Source organism: Pristis pectinata, chromosome 13, assembly GCF_009764475.1.
Source record: "Pristis pectinata isolate sPriPec2 chromosome 13, sPriPec2.1.pri, whole genome shotgun sequence".
Classification (NCBI taxonomy): domain Eukaryota; kingdom Metazoa; phylum Chordata; class Chondrichthyes; order Rhinopristiformes; family Pristidae; genus Pristis; species Pristis pectinata.
Window position 1 is genome coordinate 16,896,677 of NC_067417.1, and position 25,802 is coordinate 16,922,478.

General features: G+C 38.9%; 1 protein-coding gene across 1 annotated transcript in view; it reads right to left on the reverse strand.

The window, feature by feature from the left end:
* cdh13 (cadherin 13, H-cadherin (heart)) overlaps positions 1-25,802 on the reverse strand; it is a 578,498-nt gene that overhangs the window by 62,332 nt on the left and 490,364 nt on the right. Inside the window, exons 8-9 of the mRNA XM_052028448.1 lie at positions 20,498-20,680; positions 15,053-15,306 (exon numbers count right to left, since the gene is read on the reverse strand). Of these exons, the coding sequence (XP_051884408.1) occupies positions 15,053-15,306; positions 20,498-20,680 (437 nt within the window). The remainder of the gene's footprint in view (positions 1-15,052; positions 15,307-20,497; positions 20,681-25,802) is intronic.

The following is a 25,802-nucleotide window of genomic DNA, read 5'->3' on the forward strand; positions in this document are numbered from 1 at the left end:
GCATCTCCTTTGGAAGGTTCAGAGGAAATGTCAGGGGGAGGTTTTTCACCCAGAGGGTGGTTGGTGCATGGAATGCACTACCTGGGGTGGTGGTGGAGGCAGATACATTGGACAGGTTCAAGAGTTTGTTGGATAGGCACATGGAGGAATGTGAGATAGAGGGATATGCGGGAGGAAAGGTTTAGATAGTGTGAGGGTGGTTTGATGGACGGCACAACATGGTGGGCCGAAGGGTCTGTTTTGTGCTGTATGGTTATGGTTCTATGGATCTCTTTTGAGGGGCTAAAATGCCCTTTGTTAGTCTAGAAAATAAGTAAGACAATCTGGCAGAGTTGAGCTCCATAGATTAGGAAGTAGGAAGGAAGCCAGATAATACAGATATCATGTTTATTATTGTGCCCTGGATAAGGGATAACTGATGTGCAGCAACCAATTCTAAAATCAGGCAGAAAAGATTAGGAGAAACAAACTGTAAGAGACTGTGCAACAACTCACCAGCTTTGACAGCAGCTCACACATCGGTGATCCTGACCCCTGGCAGCAACTGATGGGATTAGTGTCAACTCTCAGTTCTCCTCAAACCATCCTCTCTTAGAAATATATTTTGTTTGGTAAAATTTCTGGAAATATCTGTTAAAGATCTGGAAAAACCCTCAGTCCACTGATTGTAGTGGTTTAAGTGGATGGCTCATGTCCTCAAGGGGAATTAAGAACAGGCACAAGTGCCAGTATTGCCTATTGTACCTACATCCTGTAAAAAAAGACTGAGAAAACTATACTTATTTGCTTTCTGGTTCTCCTGCTGATCTTTATATTAGCCCCAATTTTTCAACTTAACTGCAGTCATTCATAGGAAGCAAGAACCAAGATAAGTTTTCAAAAAAAATCAGGGTGAGAGGTTGGGGAATATTGGAAACAGAGGGTGTAAAAGCCATACATTCTGGTTTTGAATTATTTGCGCCACCTTGAAAAAGAGAGAATTGGTGATTTTGGTACATACAGGTCTTCCACTGTCACGGAGCCTGAGAAACTGGGAATGGAGATTGCACCTCAGCATTCAGAGGCAGTAATTACACAGTGACATGTTTATGCAGGTATTTTTCATTAGAAATGTAAATAAATCAATTTAAAATGGAAAGAAATTGATACCAAAATAGGACAGGAACACGACAGCAGCAAATAGGTTTTGTTGGGAGGAAAATGTTAATGTAATTATATTAAAGATATTGACCTGGAAATTCAATTACATAATGCTGCCTCTTTCTAGGCTGTGCAATTGAAAATCAAACTCATCTGGAGTGAAATGCCATTTCCTGGTTGTTATGTGCCACCCTGGAAATTCAATTGCACACTTCCTCGAGCAATTCACTATTGAATGGATGATGTGATTTCCCTAACAGTTATGCCTGGACTAACACCTGCCCATGCAACATTCTTTTTGGAGCATTGTTGATGCACTTAGACCACATTGTCCCAGAACGAAACATTGTTGCGCACCCTCAGCTCAACCACTTTTACTAATATATGGATTGGGACAACAGTATGCCCCATAATTTGGAGACACAAGAGACTGCAGATGCTGGAATCTGGAGCAGCAAACAATCTGCTGGAGGAACTCAGCGGGTCAAACAGCATCTGTGGGAGGAGAGGAATTGTCGACATTTTGGGTCAAAACATTGCCTCAGGGCATCCTGATGCAGGGTTTCAACCTGAAATATCAACAACTCTTCTCCCCCTCAGATGCTGCTCAACCCGTTGAGTTCCTCTAGCAGATTGTTAGTTGTCCCATACTTTGACTATTCTGATCATCCTGATGAGCTTAACACATTCTATGCATAGAAGGGGATTGGAATGTCACCACCCACCCCGACAGGCTCCAATGCACTTGAACCCATAGTCACCATTGAGGACGTAAGATCAGTCTTCCGGTGAGTGAACCCGCAGAAAGCATCTGGCTTAGATGATGTCCCTGACTGTGTCCTTAGATCCTGTACAGATCAGCTGGCGGGGGTATTTGCAGACATTTTTAACCTCTCCCTGCTTCAGTCTGATGTTCTCACCTGCTTTAAGAAGACCACTATCATCCCAGTCCTCAGACAAACAAGGTAATGTGCTTTAATGACTACCGCCCAGTGGTTCTAACATCCACCATCATGAAGTGCTTCGAGAGGCTGGTCATGACATGCATTAACTCCAGCATCCCAGAAAACCTCAACCCACTGCGATTTGCCTACTGCAGAAATAGACCTACAGTGGACAACATCTGCCTGGCCCTACACTCATCTCTGGAGCATCTGGACAGTGAAGATACCTACGTTAGACTTTTGTTTATTGACTACAGCTCCACCCTCAATACTGTAATTCCAAGCAAACTTATCACTAAACTCTGAGACTTGGGACTCAACACCTACCTTTGCAAATGGATCCTTGACTATAATCAATAAGGATAAGCAGCAAAACCTACGGCAGGATTATTTTCAACATTGGTGCCCCACAAGGCTGAGTCCTCAGCCCTCTCCTCTACTCCCTATACACTCATGACTATGTGGCCAGATTCTACTCTAACTCCATTTACAAGTTTGCACTACAAGTCTGTAGTGGGCTGTATCTCAAGTAACGATGAGCCAGAGTACAGGAAGGAAATAGAGAGCTTAGTGACACGGTGTCATTACAACAATCTTTCCCTCAATGTCAACAAAACAAAAGAGCTGGTCACTGACTTCAGGAAGGAGCGTAGTACACCTGCTCCTGCCTACATCAACAGTGTTGAGACTGAAAGGGTTGAGAGCTTCAAGTTCCTCGGAGAGAACATCACCGATGTTCTGGTCCTGGTCCTGGTCCAACCATGTAGACACTATGGCCAAGAAAGCTCACCAGTGCCTCTACTTCCTCAGGAGGCTAAAGAAATTTGGCATGCCCCCTTTGACACTCACCAACTTTTACTGGTGCACCATTGAAAGCATCCTATCTAGATGTATCACGGCTTGGTATGGCAACTGCTCTGCCCAGGACTGCAAGAAACTGCAGAGAGTTGTGGACACAGCTCAGCACATCACAGAAACCAGCCTCCCCTCCACGGACTCTGTTTATACCTCGCTGCCTCAGTAAAGCAGCCAACATAATCAAAGATCCCACCCACCCCAGACATTCTCTCTTCTCCCCCCTCCCTTGGAGCAGAAGATATAAAAGCCTGAAAGCACGTACCACCAGGCTCAAGTCCAGCTTCCATCCCCCTGTTAATAAGACTCTTGAACGGTTCCCTGGTATGATAAGATGGACTCTTGACCTCACAATTTACCTTGTTATGACCTTGCACCCTCTTGTCTACCTGCACAGCACTTTCTCTGTAACTGTGACACTTTATTCTGCATTCTGTATTGTTTTACCTTCTAACTCAATGCACTGCGTAATGAATTGATCTGTATGAACTGTATGCAAAACAAGTTTTTCACTGTACCTCAGTACATGTGACAATAATAAACCAATTCCAATTACCCCATCCACAGCACAAATGCCCACCACCCCCATTCTCACTCCCTTGACCCCTTTATGCTTAAATTCAGATATTTAATGCTTTTCCAGTTTCTTGATGAGGTACACTGGTATTTTTTGGCAAGGAATGGTGAATTTCCCTCACAGTAGAGGTTTTGGAGCAGAATTCCCCAGAGATCTGCACCATGTATGTGTGTATCTGCAGCAAACGTTTGGTTCCAAACCAGAAAAGGAGGAAATTTCAGTTCTTTTTGGGATTTTCAGGTTAGTCCATCATTTCTCTCAGTGTAATGGTGAATAGTTAATTATTTTTGCTTTGGCTCTTTTAAAATTACTGGTGAGAATAATTGGGAGCTGAATGAAAACTTTGATTACTTCTGCCTGACTCCAGCAGAATGACATCAGTGAGCCCAGTGGAGTTGGTATAATTACAGAAATCTTAATTTACTACTGAAATATGTTTTCACTTCAACACTTAGTTTGTTATTATTGCAAATTTCATTTCTATTTTCCAAGTATATGTATGATCTTGAGTGATGTTATATCTATAACTGTTGACAAAATTAGATTGGCTACAAATAGTTATTGTAGTAGTTAATTATCAATTCAGTTAGCTGAAATAATATGATTCTTTTCATGAGCAGAATTTAAAAAATATATATAAATATACATATATTTAACCATCATGTAATGACACGTCACAACAGAACAGAGTAATAATAATCAAACAATAAAGTGCTTGACTGAAATGGTTCTGTTGGGAATTTGGATTAGAACTTGCAGCCAAATAGCTGGATATTACTGGCATGATAAAATTAACTTCAAATGTGTCTCTCTCTGGATCTTCTTTCTACCTCAGAACATTGTATGTCGCATCATTATCCTATTGTATTCCCCTTTCTCCCTCATTTCGTATTCCCTTTCATTTCTGTTTGAGAAACCGAACTCTCCACTGAATTTGGATCTTTTAATTATTGGTTTCGATCAATGTTATGAGTCTATAACTTAACTATAATTATCCTTGCAAATGAACATAGGGATGCATTTAAAAGAGGCAACATTGCTTCTGAGCATTATAATGCTATTGCCTTAAAGATTCTACAAATTTCTTCTTTATGTATTTTATGCAATGTTTGCTAGATCAAATTGATAAAAGCAGTGTCTGGACTTTTGAAGGTCAGTGAAATGCAAATGTGAATGGTATTTATACCAAGTTATTTCTTTTTCTGCTATATGCTGTAATCATTAAAAAACGAGGACAATCTTTAAGCCACTGTGAAATTGCCTCTGGGGGAGATTATTTTCTACACTTCTTCTGAAATCCTTTTTTTGTTAAAGTGTCAATTAGGGGCAAAGTAAAGAAAAATCAACGACTTCCTGCCACAGCCTCATGATATCATGCTTCTACTCTTTTTCCGGTAATCTTCTTATTTGTCTAATAATGTTTTTAATATGTAGTTCCTTTTTTAGCAATTTTTATCTCAAACAACTGAAGAAATAAATAAATACAATAGGCTAAAATTATTACAGAATTTAACCAAGAGGATGATTTAATTACCCATTCTTCTGATGCTTCTGACCAATTACTAAACTTGCTGTGTGATTTATACCAATTTGATAACAAATGACAAAACTCAAGGATGCTGGCGCATTTAATATTTCTGCAAAATTCCTCGTTTGCATATTTTTTTGAAAAAAAGTTAAGAATATCAGAATTAGAAGTGGAGTAGGTTATAGCACCTATTCCTCGACTACTTGAACAAACTTGGATTGTCTTCTCTGGAGCATCAGAGACTGAGAGAATCAAATTATGAGCAGCAAAGATAGGGTAGTCAGAGTCTTTTCCCAGGGTAAAATGTCAAGTACTAGAGGACATTGCTTTAAGGTGAGAGGGAGAAAGTTTAAAGGAGATGTGCAGGTAAGTTTTCTGTTTACACAGAGAGTGGTAGGTGCCTGGAATGTGCTGCCAGGGGCAGTGGTGGAAGCAGACATGATGGTGGTGTTTAAGAGGCATTTAGACAGCCACATGAACATGAAGGAAAGGAAGGATATATATCATGTGTAGGCAGATAGGTATAACTTAATTTGGCATCATGGTCAGCACAGACATTGTGCGCCAAAGGGCCTGTTCTTGTTCTGTACTGTTCTATATTCTAGATGACAAACACTATGATGCTGAAGGAACTCGGCAGGCAAGGCAGCATCCGTGAAGAAAAACAGGTGTCCATTCAGGGACCCAAACAGTCCTTTCAGGTGAGACAGAGATTTATCTGCACCTCCCTTTATATCATCTACTGCATTCGGTGCACATTGGTGAGACCAAACACAGACTCGGTGATCGTTTCGCAGAACACCTGTGCTCCGTCCATAATTGCGATCTGCATCACCCCGTTGCAGTTACTTAAACTCCCTGTCCCACTCAGTCACAGATATGTCAGTGTTCAGCCCCCTCCACTGCCAGGAGAAGTCCAAGTGCAAACTGGAGGAACAGCACCTCATTTTCCATCTTGGAACCTTGCAGTCTAATGGCATAAACATTGAATTCTCTCACTTTAAGTAATGAGTCTTGTGTGGGTTTGTGCTTCTGATATTTAAATATTTTCTTTCTTACATGGTCAAAGACTGTTCCAGTGCAATGAAGACAATGGTGGCTTTTATCTTTGATGTCTGCCTTTGCTGGAAGATGGCTCCTGAGAAATGGGACATGGTTCATGTTTTCTAGTGTCTCGTTATGGACTTTTAATTGTCGGGGCCTTTGTTGTACAATTGAAGCCTGCAGAGGAGCATTGCTTTGCAGATACTATACGTCAGGACTATTCTCTCATACACTTCAGTGAGTGGATGGCAACTTGAGAGCACACGCAAGTAACATCTCCACACTACGGCTTGATTGACTGAGGGTGGAGTAACTGAGTGGAGGACATAGACTGAACGATTTTCCATTTGCTCCAGTCTGGTAGGAACCTCGTTTTAAGTGAGGTCCAGCATTGCAGTGAAAAATATTGACAGCTATGTTGGGGCAGTGACACATCCTTGCTGGACACAAGTCTGCACTGAGAATGGTTCTGTTGTGTATTCAATGTTAAGGTCATAACTTGTGTGCTATCATGTCACAGACGTGGGATGGAGAAAAAGTTTCACAGGCAGATAACTTTGAGAAGGATGCCTCTCAGTGCAGAGGTGTAGCTTTTATCTTCACATTCTTCCTCTAATTCTAGATACTCCAGCAAAAGGTAACAGCCTCATAGCATCTATACAGTCAGTTCCTTCCAGAATCGTGTATGTCTTAATGAGGTCACTTCTCATTTCTCATTAAGACATACACGAGTCTAGTGAGTATACATCAATCTTACTCCTTCTCTCTCTATATTACAACACCCTTGTTCCACATATCAATCCAGTGAATCTTGACTGCACTGATAATAACGTAAATATATATAAGTAAAACTCTGATAATCGGCACCCTCTGGAGTTAGGTAGTGCTGGACTGGCAGATTTTCCAGACTATTGGATACTCCTCCTACTAAAGCATCAATATTTTTAATTCACCTTTTTTCAGATGTTGCACAGTGATATAATAAATTGATCACTGAATCAGAAGGTCTGTGGAAACAGGCCCCCATTCAATTTAAAAGGAGCCTGGGAATGGGGCTACAGTGAGTTGAAAGGGAGTGTGGAAATGGGATCATGGTGAGTTTAAAGGGTATTTGGGAAGTGGGTTCAGAGAACTTAAAGGGCCACATGCCGAACCACTGAGATTATTGAAAAATAGGATAGTGGATTATCAGAATTTTATTCGCTATATAGACTAAAACTGCACACAGTATTCCAAATGTGCTCTCAGCGAAGTCCAGTGCAATCTCAGCAAGGTATCCTGTTTCTATACTCTAACCCTCTTGCAATTGCCTTATTAATTGCTTGATACATCTGCACACCTATGCTCTGCAAACCAGGTCTTTGTGTAAACTAATATTTATTAATGTCATGGTAGTTTGAAGATATATTTTTAACAAATAACCTACCACCCTGAAAAAGATGCATTTATTGTTACTCTGTCTTCCAACCATGCCAATAGCTTACCACAACCGCATAATCACTTATTTCATCTAGCAGCCATTTGTGAGGTATCTTATCAAATGTCATTTGGAAATCCAGATTTACATCTGCTCATTCCACTTTATCTACCCTGTTAGTTTTATCCTGAAGAAAACTCCAGTTGATTTATTATGCACAGCTTTCCCATCATAAAACCAAGTTGACACCCTCCTAATCATGTCATGGTTTTCACTGTCCCAGTTACTACATTCTTAATGATGGATTCCAGTATATTGCTGGCAATTAATGCCAGCATTAATTGGTCTATAGTTCTTTATTTTCTCTTTCGCTCTTACCTTAAATTTAAAAAAAATAAAGAACATTAATATAATTTCATTATATTTTTTTAATTTTTAAAAAATATTTGTTCTAATAGTGAGTGCTGAAATTTTGTCCTGCTTGAGTGGTAAGCACTGCATCAGGAGTGCTTAATTGCTAGACGCTTGGTTAAAATAGGAAGATTCTATAATTGCACTTATTGATCCAATGTTCTCACATTCAGTAATCCACTACTCTCACTAATTCCACTGCTTTAACTAAGCTATGAACAAGCAGAGAGAAAAATAAACAAAAAATAGATTTCATTACATATTTTAATTTTTGAGGTATTAAAGGCCACACTTTCTGGTAATATAACTGCAATCTAAAGTATTTATGCCATAATATTTCTAAACAAAGACAAATGTCAGAATATTTGTCAAAACCTCATTGTATTTTTATCTATCCTGAGCAGTTGGATTGTCAACTGTTTTGATCCCTGCATAATAAGATTACCTTTGCAAACAAGGAATGGAGAGGAATGTAAATCAGTGGGCTAACCTATTCTAATTAGAAACTAGATGATAATGAATTATTTGCAACTGCCAGCTCAATGCTATTAGTTTGTCATTATTTGTTCCAAAGAAATATGATTTTTAATTGGCTATATCACCAGGCAGTTGCTTGTGGCATTAAATCCCTGTATACTTAATCAAAATCTTATAGTGATAATAGCCTTAAGCAGAGATAGCAGTTACTATAGTAAATTCCCCAGGTAGATTTAAGTTTTTTTTACAGAATGTGTTGCAGAGCTTGTTGCATGAAATATCAAATTTTAGTTTATTTAGCAGAGAAAAAGTTAATTCAAACACAGTTGTGGAGTCCAATTTTATGATATTAAGAGATTCAAGGGACATAGGGCTATTGCAGGAAAATGGTGTTGAGGTAAAGAATCAGCCAAGATGTTATTGAATGGTAGAACAGGCAGGAGGTACAGAATAACCTACTCCTGCTCCTATTTCTTATATTCTCATGTATATTTTGCAGCTAATTTTTATCAGGTAATTAAAGTTCACCGAGTCATACAGAAAATAAATGCAGAGTACTTGATTTCCATAATTTGAAACAAAATCACAAATTAGAAACCTTATTAAAAAGATCTATCAAGAAACAGTAAGTTATAATTAAAAATTGAAACATGAAATTACTGAATATCCTAAACCTGAAATAGTTTTTGGAAATTCATTCAGGATAAATTTAAATGAATGGAGTTATTTGAGTTTATGTTAACATATTTAGTACAGAACAGGCCATTAGGACAAACCGCACGTTGAGTGCCACAGTAGATTTGACTCTGATTTTATTTCATACCTAGATGCTTCTGTGCACTCTAAGTTAATTGCTGATTCAGAACTGGGCACTTCTTTAACAATTGTGTCAATGTAGAGGGTAGTACTTTTGATGGGTGAACATGTCTTGCTCCCTCACCTGCTTTGGTGCCCACCATCACCTTTGGCTCCAAGTATCTGCTTGTGTATAACACAGGCCCCAGCCTGGCACATGGGTTTGAAGTGTAGATTAAAGCAGGTGAGAACAGCCAGTGAGTCACTTACCCTTGGCAAGGTTGGGAAACTACCTCACCTTAAATTCTGTGTAAAGGACGAGAGGAAATCAGCATGATGGCAACGGCCATAGAGGTGATGTAGGGCCAAGTCCCTTGTCTGCTCAACCAATCTGGATAAAACTACTGAGCTGGGCTGGCACAGCATGACTTGACCCTAAATATTTTGGCAGAATGTGTATCTTACTCAACCCAAACCCAACATTTATAGTCAAGTCCCATTGAGATCAGGTTGGGCAACCAGCTTCTAGCATGGAAAACATGAAGAAACACTGAAGATATCATGTACATGCACTGAGGAGAGGGAAATCTTCAGCTGCAATGATTACTTGTGTCACTGAAGCCAGACTTCCATGGCTGAGTGAAAAGGACAGGTCCCATTTTTAAAAAAATCCTCGACAGATTTCTTCTACAAATCTATAGTTTAGTTCTTTTAGAACACAAGTGGTGTTTCTAATTGTGTTCGACTTTACCTTCTCAGTGTCCCACCAGTTCCACTGACATGATAGAGATGTACAAAGTTTTAATGACTTGAATGTTGGTGATAAATCCCAACAGTTCTAAACAGAACTACTGGCATTTACATTTAAATTGAAGCTAGTCCAGGACTCCCTTGCTTTCTTAATCAAAGTGAAAACCCCAAGCTTGCTGACAGACTTGAATACACTGAATTTGTCAGCCTGATCTACCATAAGACTCCACATGATGTCCAGCTTAGTCCAAGTGGCCAGGTTGACTTTTCATGGAACCCACAACCCCAATGGTTTCAGTGGATAAGAAGGCAAATCGTTATTTTAAAATCATTATTTATTTTTAAATGTGTTTGGGTGATTTCAGTCAATTTTAATCATTAAATAATTTCAACATTGTTTATTTTTTTTTGTTAGTTTCTTCTAAATCTTTCTGACTGGGAGATACGGTGAGGAATTTTAAATTGCTCACAGCTACTAATGCTGGGGATAGGAATTGTTGGCTCTCAAAAGGCTTCTTGGGGTGTTTAGGAGGTGAGGTTTCATCAGCATGCACTTTGAGATTCTACTGTTCAAAACATGCTGCCAGTATCACATAATCATAGATATACTGGGGCACAGGAAAAGACCCACAATAAGATTGATCACATTGCAATTTTCCTTTCTCAACTGCCGTTCCAATTCCTTTTCAAAAGTCTGCATTTTTGCCATCCTAACCAGGCATGAATTGCAGATCATAACTACTTTCTGCAGAGATTTTTCCCCTAATCCTCTGTATATTTTTTGACCAAAATTTTAAATGCATTCCTCATGGTTTTGGAACAATCTGCTAGGGAACAACTTCCTCAGCTTAAACTATATAAACCAATCATGATTTTGTACACTTTGACCAAATCTCCTCTCAACATTCTTTGTTTTAAAGAGACCACTTCTCCAGAAAACCCTGTAACTGAAATCATTCATCTCTAGAACCATTCGACTAAATCTCTTCTGTGCACCAGGCACTTCCCCACACCCATCCCAAAGTCTCCACATTCAGGATACTTTGGGCCAGTAGGTATGCCCTCAGAATCCAGACCAGGTAAGCTTGGGTATCAGGTTTCTTCTTTTAACCTTTTAATAAACAGCTACAATTTATTCAATAGAGTTGATTGACATATTGACAACTATTTTTTTGCTGGCAGATTGTTTCATTCATCAAACAACTGTGGGAACAAACAAAATCTTCTAATCTCCTGTCCCACATGAGGTTTGCTAATTTTGAGCCTGAGTTTTCTATTTCTGCACATTCAGTCCAAGTTAAATATCCGATATCATTTCTGCTTCTCAGCATCTTAATGACTTGGATTATGTCCCTCCTAATCTTCTTCAATCAAAGTAGACTCTGTGTTTTGCAGCTCAGTTGTACGATTCAAAGATACCACATGACAGAACAAAGGAAGTCTTCCAGGAGATGAAATAAAACGTGTTCAATTGAATGCAGAAGCTTCAAAGCTGCACTAACTTCAAATGCACATGGGATGTAAGTCTGATTATTTCAAGATATACATAATGCATATGAGGGAATATGCATATAAAAAGCCTTGCCTCAAACGGCAAACCTGTGTAGTGCAAAATATTATAGCACACCAGGAACAAATGTGAAGGCTAACACCCCAGATTTTGCAGAAATAACTGACTTGATGTCGACATGAAAATCATCTTAAAGTTACTTTACACCCTAAGAAATCTCCAATTTTGTCATGCCAGCTCACTCCACAAAATTTTGTTTCCACGATGGAGGAGAGTTGGCAGAGGCATGCGAGTAACTCCCTGAACTGAAACTAAATGAGGAGACCCAGGGCTGTGGTTCTCACACTGACAATCAAATGGAGCAGCATTGGAATCCATTGAACATGTACTTTTCTCTTAATAAAAACGTGTCACTTGATGTAGCATCGCAGGGAATTAGAAAAGACCACGAAAGACAATAATCTCTTCAAAACAAAAAGAGGTATGTGAGGTATAAACTAAGTGCAACACAATTAAATTAAAATGCCTATCTGAGTAAGGATGAAAGCTTTAAATTTAACCTAAGATGCCTAGCAAGAAAGTCAGATTATATCCGTCTACGGAAAATAACTGTTCCTTTTAATGCTCTCAAGGCTTTAAAGATTGTTTCATGTTTCTTACTACTGACTAATTTCACAACAGAATTTGGGAATTGAAAGTTCCAGAAGAAGGGCTGCTTGAAAGATTTAAACTGTGAGGATGCCTCATGATTTTTTATCTCATTGACATCTTAACTACCATTGTTGACAGCTTAAATTACCAAATGTAACCAGTATTTTAGAGAATGAACAAGGGGAATACCGAGTCAAGGTTAAGGTCAGACACCCAATTTACAGCTATCCCACTCTCATTGCCTGTGTTAGATTAAAATAAGGGAAGTAATTACTACCAATTAAAGTAATGTGATCAGTCTGGTGCAGCTGATGTAGATTTAATTTTAGAAATGTATCATCCTGATGTAGACTGCATTGCCACAAAGTCTCTGACACAAATAAGGCTGAAGTTGCCCTACCAACTGTAAAAGAGTCAAAAATAAATAAGAATTTCTGTTCAGTGGCAAGCACAGGCACTTCACTATTGACAAGTGTATCTTAAGATATAAAAAATAAAAACAACAATAAAAACATTCAGCTCCTTGTGCCTACCTAGCTCTCAGTAAGAACATGGCTGATCTTTTAGTTCACTGCCACTTATCTTAACCCTAAATCTGAATCCTTAAATATTCCCAATCATCAGGTTCACTGTGCTTTTTGACGACATTATAAGCCTTTGTCTTTCACCTAACTCTTGTTAGCTGCTACAAGGCCACTTTTCCTGTTCAGTTTTTATGTGTTAAAGGAATATATATTTGTTGTAAATTATCTATTAATTCCTTAATTGTTAGCCAATGGTCATTTACTCTGATTATTAAGTATATAGTTTCTATTAGTATATATTTAGTTTCTCAATCTATCATATACAACTGATGCCTCATATCTTTTCAAATTACTTTGTTTAGATAAGATCCTGATTTAACTTTCAGTCTATATGTAAGTATATATCTTATGATGATTACTCTTCCCCTAAAGACCCACTAACTACCAAGTTATCAATAACCCATCTCATTGCATACTAATATATCTAAAATAGTTATTCTCTCATTGGTTACTCAACATACAAATCTAACAAAAACCCTTTCTTAGATATTTCATGAATGTTGTTCTTCACACTCTCATAGTTAATTTAATTTACCCAATCGATATAGAGATTGAACTCCCTCATGTAGAGGCCTAACTTTTCTGGATCTGCTGGTATGCACTCATTGCCCTAAACTGTCCCAACCCAAAATGGTGATGCCCTGCATAGCACCAGAATCCTGCAAAATGTAATATAGCCATTAAGGTGCAAGCTTAATTAGAGCAAGCTCCACCCACAAAATGATGCAGCAACCTAAACAGCTGAATAGACCATGCCATCTGCCTTTATCAGTTGTTAAATTTATTGCGAACTTTGAATGCTCCTGCATGTGCCTGATATTCAATAATATTCAAAAACTATTAAAATTAATGAAAGAATAAAAAAATCTTAATATGTTTCAAAATCTCTCAAAGGTTAAACCACAAAAAGTTAAAACAGTTCAATCTATTAAAAACATTAAATAATTCCTTGTAGTTATTCCCCTCCTTACAAGTGAAAAGTTTCATTCCATCAGGTCTAACCTGGTACAGGTTCAGTGTACAGATTAGTCAGCATAGCTACTGACGTATTGCACTGAGTTCATGCTTCACTGCTAGGCTCCATGAAGAGTACATTTAGGGAAATCAAAGCTCAGCCAGACCTCAGGACTTTCACATTCACTTGAGACGTCTGAATTTCACAGCTCTTGAGCTGAAAACTGCTGGCATGTCACAGCAAGTTTTGACCCAATGTTTACTTGATGTATTTAGTTAATCCACTTTAAAAGAACTTTGTGGAAGAGGTGGTTCAGCCATCTTAGTTACTTGGAATTGATCTGTTCCTGCTTGGTACTAACTTATCTTCACAAGCTACTTGGCTGGATTTCCAATTAAGGCAAGCGTTGGCTTAATTAACATTCAAATACTGTGACACCATGATGTAATCTTAACAATTTTTTAGTGATTCCCATGCTGCCTGTGCCTCATAGGGAACCAAGGTGGAAGAGACCTTGGGACTGGAGGAGTCAAGGTAAATATAAAAAATAATACTTTTACCAGACTTCCCTGTGAGGTTGTCTTCTGAGTGCTTCAGAGCATTTTGTCCTGAAGACAATTTTGTACTGTAGACAAATGTCTCACAGGGCACCAGAATGAAACAGTCGGTGTGTTTAATGTTGTACAGGTAAGAGGCATTGAAAGGAAGCGAGCCATATCTTTTTATTTGTTTGTTCATCTGGAAACCACAGCTCTGGTATTTTCACACCATAATTCAATGTATCAATTATCTCCTGGTCTTGATATCTTTTTTTTGGTTGAAAAAATATTCCAATTTCTGTATTTCTAATTTTTGAGATAATTTGAACATTTGATTTATCCCCTTAATGACAATTTACCACCTGAAGGACCTTTCCAGCTTGTAAACTTTAAGAATACCGCATCTCATACAGTTATTCAAAGTATGGCTCCATATAAAGAATGATCAGAGCACAAACAGTGTAATTCATCTTAAAATCCAACCTCAGTCTACTTCACCCTTCAATCTGACTGGGAATGGCTTGTAGTTCATCACTTGTATGTATGGCTCTTGATTTTGCCTGCTTTCTGTGCACATCTGGAGAACTATAAAGCAATATTTTGACATCCATGTAGCACATTAACTTTGTTTATCCACGGCCATTAAATTTTGAATTGTGTAAACTCGAGGGGTATAAATTCATTCTGTTGAAGTTGTTAATTTGTGGTGTCATAACATATGCATGCTGAGGTGTGTTTCACAATTCAGCCCTGCTAAAGTTAATGGAACCAAATTTCAGAAACGTGATTTCATAATCTTACATTACTGCACAGCTCTTTTAGCACATGCAACAGAGGATGAGTTTCTTCTGTGAGTTACTTTATTAAACACTTACTTAATTGTCTGTTTCTGTAGAATATCTTGATCAGTTGCATTCAATGTCACAACAACACTGCCTATTGGGATGTTCTCCGGTTTGACTACATTCGTTGGGTCTGGATTGAAAATGGGTGGCTCATTCGCATCAACAACTGTGACTTGTACTGTGGTGGTAGAACTGGGACCATAACTGATCTCTGGCATGATTGGGTCTTCATTCTCCACTTTAATTAGCAGTGTGTGAAATGCAGATCTTTCATAATCCAAAGACTGAAACAGAAACAATTGAAAATATTTCTATTACTCAAATCATTAAACAAATTAAAAATTCAGAGCTTCCTAATTATAGGTACAAGATAAGATTTCTTTATCAGTCACATGTGCATCGAAACACACAGTGAAATGCATCTTTTGCGTAGTGTTCTGGGGGGCAGCCAGCAAGTGTCGTCACGCTTCCGGCGCCAACATAGCATGCCCACAACTTCCTAACCTGAGGAACCCCATGCGGACATGGGGAGAACGTACAAACTCCTTACAAACAGCGGCCAGAATTGAACCCAGGTCGCTGGAGCTGTAAAGCGTTATGCTAACCACTATACTACCGTGCCTGCCCTACAAAACCATTTCTTCAACAAAGGTTATTGACCTTAAATTATTCTTCACTAATAGCAGGCAATATTTAAAATATACTTTCTCCTTTATCATTGTTTGAACAAATTGGTGCATACAAAGTGAAAATTATTCCAGGTGATCTTTATGGGTATTTAAGAATAGAGCAAGTGAAACTCAGTGTTCTCTTTCCAAACTTCACAAGCAACAGACTTCCTAAATTGGACAGTTCCATCATTTTCTTGTTATTATTTATGTTGTTATTCCTGATGGGCAGTGTTGGCAGCCTATTGGAGTTGGCTTCCAACCTTAGCTCAGCACTGACCTCGTTCAACATTCACGTACCTGCATTATCTGTGGGAATCCTTGGATTATGAACAGTTTGAGCCCCGACAATAATCTCAGTGGCACCCCATTAATCTCAGCCTCACAACATAAAAATGACTCATTATACCTACTCTCTTTTTTTAAATTTTATTTGTTTTCTGGGATGTGGTTGTCATTGGCAAGACCAGCATTCATTACTCATCTTTAATAGCCTTTGAGAAAGTGGTAGTGAGCTGCCTTCTTGAACTGCTGCAATCCATCCAGCAAAGGCACTGCCACAGTGCTGTTGAGGAGGAAGCTGCTGAATTTAAATTGCCTGACAATGAAGGACTAGTGATATATTTTTTAGTTCCCCTTCCATGGGAAAAAGACTGTGTGTTCACACTATCTATAACCCTCATAATCTTATGTACTTCTATAAATCACCCCTCAATCTCCTACATTCCAAGGAATAAAGTCCTGACCTGCCCAACGTCTCCCTATAACTCCAGCCCTTGAGTCCTGGCAACATCCTCGTAAACCTTCTCTGCCCTCTTTCCAGTTTGATAATGTCTTTCCTATAACAGGGCGACCAAAACGGGATGTTTATTACTCTCAATCTCATGTTCTTTAATTTTGTTGCTTGCTCCCATAGCCTTTGCTGTATCCACTGCTCTCAGCTCTTTGTAAGGTTTAGTTCAGGTAGGTTTATCCCTTATGTTGGTTTACGCACTGCTTGTCTGGCAGCTATGTCCTTTTGGACTCAGCCACCTCAGTCACTGGTGGTCTTTCAAGCCACTCTTGGTCATGGGCAATGAGTACATTCTGCGCCTTTGCTAATTTTCAGTGCTGCTTCCAAGTGTTCAACAAGAGGACTGATTCACCAGCTGAGGGAGGATGGTATATGGTAATCAGTTGGAGGTTACCTTATCCCTGTTTGACTTGATGCCATGGAGACTCCATGGGCTATTGAGTCAATGTTGAGGACTTTAGGGGTGCTCCCTCCTGCCTGTATAAACCTGTGATGGCACTTGATGCCCATTCCCAACTGATAAGGTCTTGGTGAGTGTTACGAACCAGCAACAAAAGAAACACACAGAGTCATGTATAAGTGTTTAAAACTACTTTATTAATAACTACTTATGATAATAAGAAAAATAAAAGTAAAAATGTTAGAAGTAAAAATGTTAGATCTTAAACATTAACCCCAAAAACTAAACTCAAAATGTGAGTGTGGCAAACTCCCAAACTCCAAGTCCAGGAATAGTTTTCAAAGTTCAGTTCAGCAAGCCGTAAGGTGAAACGAGAGCAAAGGCTTCTTCAACAACCACCGTTGACTGAAGACAAAACGTAGAGAGAAACTAGAGAGTAATTACGAAATCCAAATGTTCCATGATGGAACCCATACCACACCTCAGTGTCTACTCAGCAGTGACCACTCCACCACATCTTCCTCACCCCGAAAGGCTCTCAAATCGTGGCCGTCCACACAAATACCTGTTTCCCTCTACAGGTCAACAACAAAGTGAACTCCACTGCTTTGTTCCGAAGTATCTGCCACCCCGAAAGGCACTCGAATTGTGGCCGTCCACACAAATACCTGTTTCCCTCCACAGGTTAACGACAAAGTGGACTCCACCGGATTATTCCAAAAATCCATACGTGGATTGTAGTGACAGACACAGTTACTGTTTTTCATCCATCGATAGAGACTAGCAGGCTGGTCTCTCTCTCTCTCTTCTTCTCTGACTGACTGCTTCAAAAACGTCATTACGTCCTTTATCTTCTGTTGTCGTAACCACGTCACACACATACCACTATGCTCTATTTCAAAGGGACATTCACCAATAGTAACCTAGTCCCTAACACGAGCCACCTTCTTGAACTGCTGAAGTCTTTCTGGTGAAGGTGCTCCCTTAGTATCGTTGGGGGGCGGGGGGGGGGCGCGGATTTCCAGGATTTAGGCACAGGTACAATAAAAGACCAACAATATATTTCTAAACCAGGACAGTACGTGACTTGGTGGCAGTGTTCCCATACAGCTGTTTCCCTTGTCGTTCTTGATGGTAGAGATTATGCGTTTAAGGGGGAGGGTGGGATGGGGTGAGTGACACTGGGGTAGTCTAGACGAGTGACTGCAGAGCATTTTGTAGATAGCACATACTACAACCACTGTGCGCTTTTGGTGGAGGGAATGAATGCTCAGGGTGAGGGTGGGTTGCCAATTAAGCAGGCTGGTACATGCCGGATGGTGCTGAGCCACTTGAGAATTGTTGGAGCTCCAATTATCGAGGCATTTTATTATACCCCTGATCTGCGATACTCAGATGGTGGAAACACCTTGGGGTATAAGGAAGTGAGTCACTGCAACTTCTGACATGCTCTTGTAGCCACTGTATATGGCTAATCCAGTTGAGTTTCTGATCAATGGTGATCCCCAGGATGTTGATACTAGGGATCTCTGCAATAAGAAAGCCATGAAGTGTAAGGGTAATTGACTGGTGATTCTCTCTTTGTGGCATAGATGTTTCTTGCCACTTATCAGCCTATGCCTGTATACTGCGTGTAGGCATGGACTGCTTCATTTGTTGAGAAGCAGCAAATAAAATAGAACATTTTATAATCATCGGTGAACAATCCCACTTTTGAACTTATGATGGAAGGTCACTGATGAAGCAACTGAAGGTGGATGGGTCCAGGACACTGCCCTGCTGGACTCCTGGGGCAACGTCCTGGGGTGGAGATGACTGATCTCCAACAAGAATTATGATGGAGGAAACCAGAAAGATACCCCAAATCTCATGTTCCATCACATTGTTTGATGACCACTTATGTGGCAACTTATTGAAGGCCTTCTGAAAGCCCAAATATACCACCTCCACTGGAATATATAAGGAGGGTGCTTTGTTGCAATTGTGCAGGATGGTGTTGAGACCAGTCATGGAATATCACATACTGTTTGGACTTCTTATTTAGGGAGGGATATATTTGTAGTTCAGATAGGTTTTCAATGTTGAATCCTAGGATGAATAGGTTACCTTATGAGGAAATGTCACTCAGGCTGTGTCTTCACTCAGAATAACCCAAGGGGGCTTTGCAGGAAAGATACTAAGAGAATGTCTAGAACTAAGGGCAGGGAGGGGCATAGTTTCAGAATAAGGGGTTACCCACTTAAGACATAGATGAGGAAGATTTTGTTTTATACAGAGGGTTGTGATTCTTTTGGAATTAACTACTGCAGGGAGTTGTGGAGAATGATAAATATATTAAAGCCTGAACCACACAGAGATTTTTGAACTACTAAAGGTTAGAGGGAACAGATAGGAAAATGGAGTTAAGACCAAAGATTAGATTAGCTATGATCTTATTGGATAATGTGACAAGTTCAACGGGTCTTGTGGCTATTCCTGTTCCTATTTCGTGTGCTTTCATGCATTTCTGAGATCCTATTGTTCAGTGTGTGAGTTAGGTGACATACACAAGCTTGACTACCATTTTGGCTTTTATTCCTTTCTGATCTATATCAAAATATCGGGAACAGTGGGAAATCAATTTGAAATTCCTTCCAAAATCTCCACAGCTTCAGAGAGTGTCTGTAATTGCTAAACAAAAACTGCACCTTTATAACCATTCCCCACTGTACAAGCTCAGCACCATCACCTCTGCATTGACACTGATCTACACAGACAAAAAATGGGCATAAACGATATGCAAACTTGGGAGATAAATGAAGCAGGACAGACTTCCAGATACGGAATCGGGAAAAGAGCAGAAAAATTGTATCAACTTGTTTAGGAGTCATAGAGTAACACAGCACGGAAACAGGCCCTCTGGCCCAACTGACCACAGCATCCTCCCTGCTAGTCCCAGTTGCCCGTGTTCAGTTCATAACCCTCCAAGCCCCTCCCCTCCATGTACCCATCCAAATGCCTCTTAAACGTTGCAATTGTACCCACATCGACCACTTCCTCTGGCAGCTCATTCCAGGTACTCATCACCCTCTGGATTTGAGTTCTGGAGGAGAAAGTTCTCTGCTGCTTGAACTTGAAGACTCTTTTAAATGGGATTTCTTTTTTTTTAATTCTTTATTTCCCAATGTATGAAACATCTGTGAAATGTAAACTTTATAGCTGGGGAATGATCTAAACCTGAAAATGTCTGTCAATATAATAGGTCCACATTCAAGATTCCTTAAATCAATCAATCATCCTATAATACCTTAGCACTGGATAAGAATGACAATCTATGAATATGCTCAAGAACAACCCTTCCTTGCTGGAACCAAACAAAATGAACATATCAGCATCTCTGATGATTGATGAAGTGAATTACTAAAAATAAGAAAATATTAAAAAATATGATCCCCTGACACATGGACGTACAAATCTCTCCAACAGCAGTGACTTGTGTACCTTGAATAATTTTGGTGCTCAACTTCACACTGATTTTATTGGAAGGAATCTAGTGATCTTTCTTTCCCCAATCTCCAGCACTCCTCCAATACCAGCAGAGTGTGCAATAGGCTGAGCACTAAGAAGATACTTACTTTATCAACGGATAACATTCCCTCATTAGTCTTTGGATTGGTTTCAATCTGGAAATTCTGGTCAGGATTTCCATTGATTATGGTGTAGACAGCTCTCCACGCTCCAGTTGCTGGGTCATCGTTGTCCTCTACTGTAAGATTCACTATGATGCCAGTAAAACCTTCCTTCACTGTAGCTTGAAACTGAAAAAAATGACATTGCTATCACTAAGAAACTGCAAGGCTTCAGTCATAAATCAAAATAAATTACTCCCATTTTCTATGTATTTTATGGTGATGTTATAGTTTCTCGAAATTCACTGGTTTCTTATCAACAAATAACTAAAACATCATGAAAGATTTATCAACTAATATTATAAACTCAAATACTGTTCTATCTTCTGCAGAAAAGAAATTTACATTCGGCAATATCCTATATAGATTAACTGAACTACATTTTATTTACTGTGAAAGGAAAACTAGTAAAAAAAATGCTGGGAATATCTCCGCAGGTCCAGCATCTTCTATAGAGGAACAAGGAGAATTAACATTTTAAGTCAATGGTTCTTCATCAGAAATGGTGCACACATTTTATTAGGAACACAATGTTCCTAGGTCAATAACTCTCACACTCTTATCATTAGATGCAAAATAAACTACCCACACTGCTCCTTTAATTAAGGTTCTTGCCCATTGGTGGTCTGATTAGTAGGCAAAAAACCTTTTGATTGGGAGTCAGCTTAACAAGGTCAAAGCCTACAAAAGCAGGTAGGTGCAGTGAGGGAGTGTGAGAGATTTTAGAACAAGGAGATGGAATGTTCCTGATGGCAGGCTGACAAGAGGTCCAGATGGTAAGGATACTGAATCATAGGACAAGTAGCAAAATGGTGTGCTGGCTACCTTCAAGACAGAGAACAGACTTTAGCAGTAGCAGGTAACTGTTTCCTGTGGAAGGAGGTGGGTAGAGGTATCCTGCAAGGATTTGTGCTGGGAGACCACTGCTGTTCCCAATTTACATTAATTATTTAGACTCTGGAATCAAGAGCATTATTTCCAGATTTGCAGCTGATACCAAACTGGGAGATCACAAGACAAAGGAGCAGAAGTAGGCCATTTGGCCCATTGAGTCTGCTCCATGAAAGAAAAAAAACTATTCCTATCGAGCCCCAATTTCCAGCCTTTATCCCCATGTCCCTTGATACCTTGACTAATTAGATACCTATCTATCTCCTCCTTAAATGTCTCCAGTGATTGGGCCTCCACAGCTGTACATGGCAAAGAATTCCATAATTTCACTACCCTCTGGCTAAAGAAATTTCTCCTCATCTGTTTTAAACCTAATTCTAAGATTGTGCCCTCTGGTCCTGGACTCACCCACCAAGGGAAACAGCTTAGCCACATCTACTCTGTCCAGTCCTTTCAACATTCTAAATGTTTCTAATGAGGTCCCCTCTCATTATTCTGTACCCCAGTGAGTACAATCCAAGAGCTGACAAACGCTCATCATATTGTAAGCCCTTTCATTCTGGGAATCATCCTCGTAAATCTCCTCTGAACCCTCTCCAACATCAGTACATCCTTCCTAAGATATGGGGCCCAAAACTGCACACAGTATTCCAAATGAGGCCTCACCAGTGCCCCATAGAGCCTCATCAACACTTCCCTACTTTTATACACTATATCTCTCGAAATGAATGCCAACATAGCATTTGCTTTCTTTACCTGGTGGTTAACCTTTAGGGTATCCTGCACGAGTACCCCCAAGTCCCTTTGTACTTCTGTACTTTGAATTTTCTCCCCTTCTAGATAATAATCTGCCCATTTATTTCTTTTTCCAAAGTGTACAATGGCACATTTCTCAACATTGAATCTCATCTGCCATTTCTTTGCCCATTCTCCTAAACTACCTAAGTCTCTCTGCAACCTTCCTGTTTCTTCAATACTCCCTACTCCTCCACCTATCGTGGTGTCGTCTGCAAACTTAGCCACAAAACCATTTACTCCATCATCCAAGTCATTAATGTACAAAGTAAAAGGAAGTAGCCCCAACACCGACCCCTGAGGAACACCACTAGTAACCGGTAGCCATCCAGAACAGGATCCTTTTATTCCCACACTTTGCTTTCTGACTACCAGCCAATACTCCAACCATTCTACTATCCTATCCTTGTATTGAGGAAGACTGCAACAAGTAAACTTGTATTTCTAGATCTAATAACAAAATAGCCCTTGTTGGGCTTTTTACACACCGGTTTAGAAGGCTGGCTCGATTCCTGTACTGCAATTTCTTGCACTTTAATCTCTGTTGTGAGCCCCAACTATTATAATGAACAAGCTATGATGGTTCAATGTGTTTACTTGCTATACACATATTAGCAATCAACTTGCCTTGATACATAAGTATTTTATCAATAGCATTGGATGAAATTGGTAATGGGGCTGGTCATCAGTGTTATAGCCATGAGAAATAATATGAATGAAATATTGTGAAGAGAGATTGATTATTTTTGATACTGTCTCAATGGCACTCCACCTTTGAGCACCAGTTTAGTGAAACATATTGGAAATAAAGTATACATTGTTCTTTGGAAGCATAAAAGCTCCGAATAAAACAGACCAAATCAGCAGTGAAGGTTTTTTGTTCCAACTGACTGGATAACGCTGCAAACTGTAGGGGTCAATAATGTTAGGAAAAGCAGGCATTATGAGAATCATTTCAGCTTGACTTTGAAAACAGAAATACATGTATAGTCTGATACTCATTTTTAGTTTTACAGTCACATAGGATTAATAAACATGATGCGATATTGCAGACAGTTCTGAACATGAATGGAAATTGTATGCATAATTATTTAAAACAAATAAATTGCCAGTGCTTTCACTTGTTCAATTCCTAATTCCAGTTAATCCACTTACATCATATTTAATGGTACCTAGATTTTCTCTAGAGCTGTAAGTGAGAGAGAATGGGTTTAGTGCACCCACAGTTTATTCACCTGCCCCTGAAGCTCTGACCTAGAATTACCATATTATGAATATATGCATGAATGTGACCTACACTCAGCACTTGCTTCCACTATTCCATTGTACACAAGATCAACATAAATAGCCGATAACTTGTATGCAAAAATGATGATCTGATTCTCTGCCGTGCCCAGTTTCCTGAGAATATTATACCAGCTAGAATATTTTTGTAAAATATTTCAATGCATGATTTAAAGTAATACTAATATAAAAAGTTAAATAAAATGAGGAAAATAGGTAATGTGCTCTTAAAAAAAAACTTTCTTTCTTATTTAGTGTATAAACAAAATATATTTTCCTTTGTTTTGAATTAATATGAATATTTTGAACATTTATATTTCTCATACCTGTATTTTGCTGTCTCAAACTAGCTGCTCTAAAACACAACTGCCAATTTCAGATAACAATTCAATCTGAACTTGAGTGCTAATAAGTAGTAATCTATGGTGGTTCAAAAAAATCATTCTGGCATTTCTTCAATTTCCACGAGTATTTTACTGTGCTCAAAAGCCCTACCACTTTGCAATGAAACCACAAGCCCATGCTCTGGTGTAAACTGATGTAACTTCGCTAATTCTACCTCAGGCTTTATATTTATCCCTGTCAACTAGAAGCCTACATTGTAATAATGGTTGGATCGAAATGAAAAAACTAGTGAAAAGATAAATGAAAAAAAATTGTGTGCCATTTCATAGCATAAGTAGAAAAAGAAGGCAAAACTGGAAAATGTTTCCACTTTCAGTACAATCAACCACGTGCAAAAAAAGTTCACTTGAAATTGCACTGTTTTTCCAAAGTGAAGTAATGGTTTCAAATTGTGCACAATCAGAAATGTAAATTCTTCAATGACCCACCTCAATCAGGCAACATTTTATAACATTATTATTATTATTATTTGCTTTTCCATTTAGAGCAGAAGTATGTTGCATGGCAATGTAATTTTTTTTATTCAGGTGGTTAAAACTGAGTTTATCAAAAATAATAATAAGTAATATGAATAGCCTGATTTAAATAACAGAAAATGATGTTAAATAGCTACAGTGACTCATTTACAAAATTCATTGGTGTACATTAGCGAGTTGCTGCATAATTTTGCTATATTTTAGGTTGAATAACTTTTAAAAATTGCCAGTTAGTTTCCTTGCCTCTAGTCGAATTTTAGGCCTTCTTGAAGAATTAGTTTAGCATTCGGCTTCTTGAGGAATGGACAGGAAAACAAAGGTTCAAATGAGCCCAGAAAGTATAACCTTAATTTATGCTGCCTGACAAAGAACCATTTTCTAAAATAACCTGTGCTTGGGTTAAGCTATTGTAAGCAAGTAACATTCTTAAAAGAATTTTGTCAAAGTGTTTTATTGGGAAAAGCTGCTTATGTTCAATCATCTTTATTCTAATTGTATTTCTAGACAATGTCCTGTTTAACTAGTTGAGATCCTTCTTGTTCATAACTGATCAGCTTTGCCCCGTCGAGTCCAAATCCATCAAACTGACAATAACCATATCTTCCCTGACTTTTCTTTTATCTTCAGAAATCTATTTCATGTTTCCAGACTTTAGGGATAGGGTTGGACTAAAAGACCAGTGTAAATACAGGTCAATAGTAGAAGAAAAGCAGCATAACAGATAAAAATACATCATACATCTGCTAATGTTTCTGATGGCATGTTTTATTTATTCATGTCTAGGATGTGGGCATCATTGGCAAAGACAACATTCATTTCCCCTCCCCAAATGGTCTTGAAAACTGAAACAAAAAGCATTGTAAAGATATTGGAGTAGGTATTCAACCTTGTTGTACCATTTTCCAGATGGAAATTGGGGGCCTAATATAGGTGCCAAACATACTTAACGGTGTCAGAAACATGCTTTGCATTATTTTGCTTTGGAAGATACAGAGGGAATCCTGGGACAGGGTTGTCGACAGTCTCACTTTACCACAAGTACTCCTTTCACTTATGTACAGTATAAGAAGATTGAAGGTTGCTGTGTGTTGTAAAACATACTAAGAAATACTTCAGGCCAATTTGATTGAGAACCACTAGCTATTTTGTTAACAATGGTTGTGGAGTAAAGTTGGGCCTGTTCCTTCATACAATATTGGCAATCCTATCCTGATGTCAACTTAAAGCAAGCATTATGCTAAAGAAGGGCCTTAAACCTGCTTAAAGAGCCTTTCCTGAAACATGGCTGCCTAGCACTGGATGAGACCCAACAACTGGCTTCCATAAAAAATAATCTATTCTTTTAAAATACATTATGTGAAGTCAGGAGGAGCAGGTGTGTACCACCCAGCTCTGCTGGG